The 8,361-nt window shown below is 43.0% G+C and overlaps 1 protein-coding gene across 1 annotated transcript in view; it reads right to left on the bottom strand.

The window, feature by feature from the left end:
* Window positions 1-3,204, bottom strand: part of tnni1a (troponin I type 1a (skeletal, slow)) — a gene marked incomplete at its 3' end in the record, with an annotated part of 6,028 nt that extends 2,824 nt beyond the window's left edge. Inside the window, exons 1-3 of the mRNA XM_080734311.1 lie at window positions 3,166-3,204; window positions 2,365-2,496; window positions 1,161-1,250 (exon numbers count right to left, since the gene is read on the bottom strand). Coding sequence (XP_080590437.1) covers window positions 1,161-1,250; window positions 2,365-2,496; window positions 3,166-3,174 — 231 coding nt within the window. The 5' untranslated portion in view covers window positions 3,175-3,204. The remainder of the gene's footprint in view (window positions 1-1,160; window positions 1,251-2,364; window positions 2,497-3,165) is intronic.
* Between the last annotated feature and the right edge of the window lie 5,157 nt (window positions 3,205-8,361).

The raw sequence follows: 8,361 nt of genomic DNA, 5'->3' as shown, positions 1-8,361 counted from the left end.
CATTTGTACTTATCAACCATACTGTACTTATCAATCAAGGCATACAAAGCTAAAATAAATCTTAAAAAAGTTCACAGGGCAGATATGACAAATACTGTAACCTAAATATGCAAAGAAATGACTGACATGTTGAATATGTTTGTACTACTATAAAAAAAACATTAATAGAGGAAATAGCCGATCTACAAGCTGATGTGACAGGTTGTGAGCTTGTTGCTTTTTCCACTTCTTTTGCAAAAGGAACATGGAAATGATTATGACGATTATTCAAAATAATTGCGGTTATCTCAAATAATTGCGATTAGGCAATTATTGCGACCGAAGGTCACAGCTTGTCGGTGTCCGTGTAAACGTGTGTGTTGACGTGTGTGTACACATTTTGCAGCTCTGACATCACGTCACTGTGACGTGATGTGCATATCTGGGAAATCCCATATGTGGTAATGCCCATATATGGGCATGTTCTGACATAACATTGTTGACTATCATGCAGGGGTCTCCATATGGGTAACTGGTCCGATATACATCACTCGCCAGATGGCCAAGAATTGGCGCAACCTCACCCTTTAGGGCGAGGTCGCATGTCGCCCTGAGACGTCTTACCAGTGTAATAATTGTGATAGGCCTAGATGTGAGTCATGTGTTTGTTGTACAGGGTGGATCTACTCCAGCTGGGTCATACAGTGTATGTACAACATTTTTACTAAATGGGACTACCCTAGGAGTAATGCTATGTAATGCAGTATGAAACTATAGGTCGAACCAAACGGTATACAGTATATACCAAGTGTCAAAGGTTGTGGCAAGAGTTATTTTATTTACACAGGTATTACTCTTTGGAATGAGATGCCTCTGTGTGTTATGCAGTCTCAATCTAAACTGTTTTATAAAAGCAGTGTAAAAAGAATAAGGCAAAAGCTTTGAAGGTTTGACATTAAGGGATTTTCAATGGTTTTTGTTATTTTGTAAATTCATGAGACGCACTGTTTTAAGGTAGCCTACTGTACTGTACATACCGGTAAGAGTAAAAAGAAAAAAATATTCTTCTGCTTCTCAGACATTGCAGCAGCATAATAAAAGTGATATTTTAAATAGGTTTTGGGGGGTTTCCCAACAGTATGGTCTTCTATAAGTCTGTGACATTGAGGAAAACATTGTACCTCACGTGTGTTGAGCATGACTTTGGCTTCGATGTCATATCGTTCCTCATCTACCACGTCAATCTTGGCATGGAGCTCTTGACATAAGTCCTGCATACGCGCGCACGCACGCACGCACACACACACACACACACACACACACACACACACACACACACACACACACACACACACACAGATACACCATTGTGTCATTTTCATCATCATCACTATTGTCATCATAATTTAACCCGACCGTAGGATCTCTACATTTTAGGGCAAAAATTGTAGGAGCAGTGTCCAAAAATGTGTTTTGCAAGAATCAGCCTCATGGTGGCGCTAGAAGAGGGCCATGTGAGAAATGAGGGGTGGGGTCTCCGCGCCGCCTTGGCGGACGAATAGGTACCGGCCCCGGCTCTCCCGGACTACAATCACAATCAGTAGAGTTAGTTATATTGTATTAACATGCTTACATACTACCATACAGATTGGTCAAAATAAAAATGTATTAGCTAAAACATTTTCACATGTCATATACTGTATGCAGTGGTGGAAAAAAGTAACATAGACATAGAACGTAGAATTCTGAGGTATGTTTACTTTACTTGAGTATTTCAATGTTTTGATACCTTTTAATTGTACTCTACTACATCTCAGAGGCAAATATTGTACTTTTTACTCCATTACAATTATTTGACAGCTTTAGTTACTACCGGTAGTTACTTTGCAGATTTGGATTATTAATACAATACAACCAACTAAGCCCTATTTTCAAGATCACAACATGTCGCTTGAGCTTGTAGATCTGCTATTTTCAAAAGATGTATACATTTTCAAACCTGAAATGGGACTTTCTGCATAATGAGTACTTTTACTTTTGGTACTTTAAGTACAATTTGATGCCAATATGTACTTTTACTCAAATAAAATGTGAATAGGCTTACGGAACTTCTAATTGTAACATCGTCATACATCGACTAGAAAGAGTATTTCTATATTGTGGTATTAGTACTTTTACTTCACACCTAGTACTTTTACTTCACACCTAGTGTGAAGGGAGCGGTGCTATATGAGTTAATTTCATTAAGTGTCACGCAAAGCCAATGTGATCGTACAACATAAACTTTGTGTGCTTTGTGCCAAGATGTAGGCCAGATGTACTCACAAAGTGAGTACTTCTTCCACCAAAATGTATGTGGAGGATAATGCAGTGAGCTGTCTTTACCTGCAGCTGTGCGAGGCTCATACCACTGGTGTGTAGCGGGGGGGCTCTCTCTGCCAGGTACTTGTGCTTCTCTTCCTCTTTATCCAGAACCTCCTGCTCTAGATCCTCCTTAGCCTTGGCCACCATCAGACTCTGCAAAGACACCAGTCATCTCCTTCAAGGCAGAACATTTCAGTGCACTGGGTCTTCATATCTATTTTAACACATTTTATGTCAATTGTGTGATAGTACTTTTTTTGTACATTAACCATATATAGCATCCCTATTTTGAGGAGAACTATAGCCAAATATAGCAGATTTACAAGTAGTTGTAGATCAGCTATTTTCGGCAAAGATGTTTGGTGTAGAGGGAAACAATAGCCGACTAAGTAGTGAAAGGTCAAGTTTACTAATTATTGAGGGTTTAAGTGGTTAAATGTCTGAGGATACACATTAACACGAATCCAACATACGTGGGAAGCTATGAAATCTATTAAAAGTTTAATCTGCAACACAATTTTATACAATATGCAGTGGGGGGTCCCTGTTTCATCTGTCTCTCAGCGAGGGGGTCCTTGGCCTGAAAATATTTAATAGTTGAAGATTCTCAACCTGTGGGCCTGGGGGTTAGCAATCTAAAGAAGGCCTGCCTGCTTCTAGTACTGTATTGGCTCACAACAGCTTCCCTCTAGTCAGTCAGAACATTGACTAGGACTGTGCTGCCCTTCTGTGGTTGAACTAGTGGACTGCAGGGCGGTGTAAAGAAAGCGTTACAGCCATAGAGTATATAAGGTTACAGCAGAAGATTACTGTCCTCCTTACCTTCAGCATCAGCTTCCTGGATGCTGAAATCTTGGATTTCCTCTGGTCAGAGAACGTGACACAGAACAACATTGTTAACAACAAAGGTCATACATTTACTAGAAATATTATTAGCTAGATTACATTTTAATTTGATCATGTGTGTTGTATGCAGTGTCTTACCTCTTGCCTGAAAAGAAAAGAAGGAAAATTCATTATTGAGGAATTGCATAGTATGAGATAATACATAAATCTTTGTTTGATCATTGACAAACGGATAAAACATTTGTGTCTTGCAACAGGTGTGTCTAGAGTGTGTGTGTGTGTGTGTGTGTGTGTGTGTGTGTGTGTGTGTGTGTGTGTGTGTGTGTGTGTGTGTGTGTGTGTGTGTGTGTGTGTGTGTGTGTGTGTACACTCTATTAAAATACCACAAAGCCTATTCACTCACACTTGTTCAGGCATCTTGCTGATGAGATTTCGAACTGGAGGACAGACAAGGGAGGTTAGATGTTTGGCTGACGCTGACACACACACACACGCACACATGCACACGCACGCACGCACGCACACACACACACACACACACACACACACACACACACACACACACACACACACACACACACACACACACACACACACACACACACACACACACACACACACACTGCCAGTTGTCAGCGCTCATCAGCTGCTGGAGGCTGGAGCGCTAGACAATATCATCTTTCCAGTCGCTCTCTCGCTGTGTGTGTGTGTGTGTGTGTGTGTGTGTGTGTGTGTGTGTGTGTGTGTGTGTGTGTGTGTGTGTGTGTGTGTGTGTGTGTCTGTTCCTGTGTCTGTGTGTTTGTGTACGTGTACGTGTACGTGTACGTGTACGTGTGCGTGTGAGTGTGAGTGTGTATGTGCATGTACGCATGCTGAGAGCTTTCATCATGGCAATGATGGCAGTGAACCTGGAGTCAGTCTCCATAGAAAACTGTCAGCAGACTAATTACCCAGAACTCTCGCCATTCTGAGTTCTTTGGTCTTGCGCGTTAACACAATCCTCTGTGTGCTTACTGGAAGTGCAGAGCCCACACATTGGAAGGAACACTGAACACAGCACACTATTAACGGAAGCCACTGTAGACGTGTTGTTAGCCACCCCACAACCCCTAAATTCCAAACCAAATCATCCTGCTGCTTGTTCTGTAATAGATCTCAGGAGATTTTAAAAACAACTCCTAGACCGGCCGGAAGGCTGGCATAGCAGTCCGGGCACCGAGGCTCTTTGCAGTCTGACGGCATGTCGTGGGTTCGAGTCCTGATGCCAAAGACCTTTTCTGCGTGCCACTCACAGCCTCTCTCTCCCCATTTCCTGTCTGTATACTGTCAATAAAGGCCTAGAAATCCCCCAAAATATCTTCTGTGATGGCTGCATTAAAATGTTATGTGCTTTACAAATTAAAATCACTTATAATTCTGTTTTTATCTTCCGGTATTCATCATTGGACAAAGTTAGGCCCATTACAATGTCTGCTAATCTGTAGCAGATTTGATAAGGCACAAGCCTGGTTTAAAGCCACTTAACTTCCCATCCCAACATCTTGCTTCCTGGTGTCAACACATACCTCCAATAATGCCTCTGATTTAATTAGCTTTATCCTGGCACATCTCTCTCTCTCCGTTCCCTGTATCCCCAACCCGTCTCTTTTATCACCCGTTGCTGCACTTAACCACTTAAACCCCTATACTTAGTTCAGCTCAGTGGTTGAAGAGGCCGTCTGGTAAGAAGAAGGTCTCCTCCCGACCCGACCCCGGTCTCTATTATGTCCAAAGTGTCCCTGAGCAAGACACTTAACCCCTAACGACCCCCCTACCGCCCGAGCGCTCATCGCGACCATCTTTGCAGCCATCACAAGTCATCACGGTGAAGCTGAAACTGAATCTCCACCGCCAGGATTGTATTAACAAAGGTCTCTCCTCTCTCCAAGTCGACCTGCATGAGTCCCCTATGCAGGGCTCTATATACTAGTGGGCCCCCTCCTGTTTTCGCTCTACACTAAATACGGCAATTGTCAAGTTCACAAAAGGCCATGTTGTGACACGCTGTGAGCGTGTAGATCCAAACGTTCACCCCAGAATATATATATAAATAATAATCTGGCATTCATTTACCCTATAGAGATTTACAAAAGTGTTACAGTATATCAATTATTTTAAACCTAGAATCAAGCCATCCTGGATCCTGGTGAATCCTGACCATAAAACCATTGATTCTGTAAAAATAAAAAAAAGATTACCTCACAGAAAGGTTTTATGGTCATGATTCACCAGGATCTTGGATGGCTTGATTCTAGGCTTAAAGTAATTTATATAAATATTTGTGTAAATCTCTATGGGTAAATCATGCATGCCCTGTGCTATGCCGTATAGCAGTGGTCCTCAACCTTTTCATGCCGCGACCCACAAAATAATCATATTTTAACCGGGGACCCGCACCCTGACGAGCACTAAGAGTTGAGGCATTACATTTTGGATAACACGGTTCTATTCTACATAAGATACCCTCTATACGCTTAAACTTTATGTTGGTTTGTTTAGGTACTGTTGAGTGAGAAAACAATGTTAACATTTAGCTAAACATCTGGGGACCCCCCAAAATAATTTGAGAGCCACTGCCGTATAGAGTTCATGTGATGAACTTCCTTGACTTCCATCTCACCTTATCTCACCCTCTCTCTGTGTGTTCCTTCTACTGCTGTTCCAGCCAGTGTACCAACGATGGACCACATCCTCCTAACCTCAAGGCAGGACAGGGTTACAGGCCGCTTCGGTGGATTAGGAAAAATACCAGACAGATAGCCACCGCTTCTCTCATCTCCATCTTTCTTCTCAGGATTATCTCGTGTAAGGGGGGTGACTGGAATTTAGAGTGGCATGTCTCCCCAAATAGACCGCGGGACAACTGATAGACATGAGGGATTGTGGTCTGTGGGGTGCCTATAGGCTCACTGGGGATTTATCTGTTGTCGCTTTGGCCTGTCACAGAGTTCATTGGCGCAGCCATCCTTGCAATCCCTATACCAACCAGTATACCGATTGTTTGAACGTTGAAACGGTCGAGCCATGGCGTTTTGGCAAATTCTGCTCACCGTCATCCTGGGATTACAGTAATGCAGGGCTGTTGATGCTACAATTATCACTGGACCCGTATTGTTCAGTTCATCAAGAACTCTAGAGCACTAGATCACATGAATCACGTTTTATGGCTCTCATCTCTGCCTTCACATGCCTTTGACATAATGTAACACACATGCTTGCATTATTACACAGCTTGACTTGCTAATACGATTATAGTTCATTGAGTTCATTGATTGAATTTGACATAATCTAATCAAAAAGGTTGAACCGAACAACCAGCATCAGTTAGATGCACAAAAGAGCACACACATGCAAAACAAATCATCTCAGTTCCTTTGTCAAACAAAGTTATAGGTCCTAGATATACATTGAACTACTGCAGTCTGCACAAAAATGACCAACTGACCAAATTGTGAATACCTACTAGCCTACAGATACTGTATACATACATCCTGTAACATGTTCAGCTTTGATCCAGCACATTCACACAGTCTCACAAGACTTCCTTAAGGATACTTTACCGGTGTCAGGAAGGCAAGCTGCAGTCCGGGAGAGAAAGAGATGGAGAGATGAGACAAAAGGCAGGAGGAGCACGATGGGACAGATGAGGGATGAGTATCCCCCCCTATTTAACCACACCTCTCTGGCCCCTTTCTCTTCTGACAGTGGAGGCTATTATTAGTCTCACACGTCTTTTTCTATCTGCCTAATCCTCCTGTGTTCATTTTGTCTCTCACCGTTTCAGATGGTTTCATCCAAAAGCTCCTGTGTTGCCAGGAGACCAGCCCAAATCTTTCCAGGTGGCTGTTGGGTGGTTATTTAATTAGTCTGAGCAATCAGACTATAGTACTCGTCCGCGACTTTCTTCTTCCATCCATCCATCCATCTTTCCAGGTAAACTTTATTTTGCCACGTTACTCCTCCCACAGTTTTGTGTGTGTGTGTGCGTGCGTGCGTGCGTGCGTGCGTGCGTGCGTGTGCACAATGTGTGTGTGTGTGTGTGTGTGTGCGCGTGTGCGTGTGTACACACACATATACTGTATAAAACACCTCTCCCATATTAATTACGGGGTTAACCTTTTTACCTTATTACATGTTTTCTTTCTCATTTGAACCTCTGATACTATTTATTACACGCATGCAAGGACACACAATAGGATCTGAACCATTTTAATGAAATTCTTCACTAAACAGGCAGATCAAGATGCCTAGCGTGGTTCAAGAGGGGTTTAACTGTACTGATCTGTTGGCCATTAAGGTTCACGGCACGTGTCATATAGATAGGACACAGTGTGAATATCTGCATGGTCACGAGTCAGGACTAGACTATAGACCTTTTCCAGAGCGCTGCCGTGTAGTTGCGGTGTCTGCGCACAGCCGCAAACACACACACACACACACACACACACACACACACACACACACACACACACACACACACACACACACACACACACACACACACACACACACACACACACACACACACACACACACACACGCACACACATACAGTAGGGGCCGTTTGACACCAAAATTATGGTTCCCGCTCTGAGAAATTGGTCTATAAGACACTGAGGAGTCAGGACCAGACTAGGACACACTGAGGAGTCAGGACCAGAGGACCCACTGAGGAGTCAGTGCAGACTCAGATAGGAGGAGAGAGATATAAGTAAACATTTGGTCCCTGATCCAGACCTTCTAAGCGGAGAGTTGATCTATTTTTGTAACGTGAATACAATGTCATAAATTGTAAATTGTGCATTTATATTGCGCCTTTATCCAAGCGCTTTACATAGATTGTGCAATACATTCACCCATTCACACACTCATTCATACACTGATGGCAGAGGAAACCATGCAAGGCACCAAGCTGCTCACCGGGAACGACGAGGGGTTCAGAGTCTTGCTCAAGGACTCATCAACACCAACTCTTCGGGAACCCTCCGTGTTCTAAGACGATTTCTCTACCCCTGAGCCACTGAGGGTCATACCAAAGACTAAAAATCACATCTAGCGTGAAGTATGCGGTGCTATTCATGAGTTAATTCCATCAAGCATCCCGCTAGTCAATGGGACCCTGGGCGTACAACA

The sequence above is a fragment of the Nannobrachium achirus genome, assembly GCF_963921795.1.
Source record: "Nannobrachium achirus genome assembly, chromosome: 9".
NCBI lineage: Eukaryota > Metazoa > Chordata > Actinopteri > Myctophiformes > Myctophidae > Nannobrachium > Nannobrachium achirus.
Note: the sequence above shows the minus strand (reverse complement) of the source record. Positions and strands in the feature narration are given on the sequence as shown.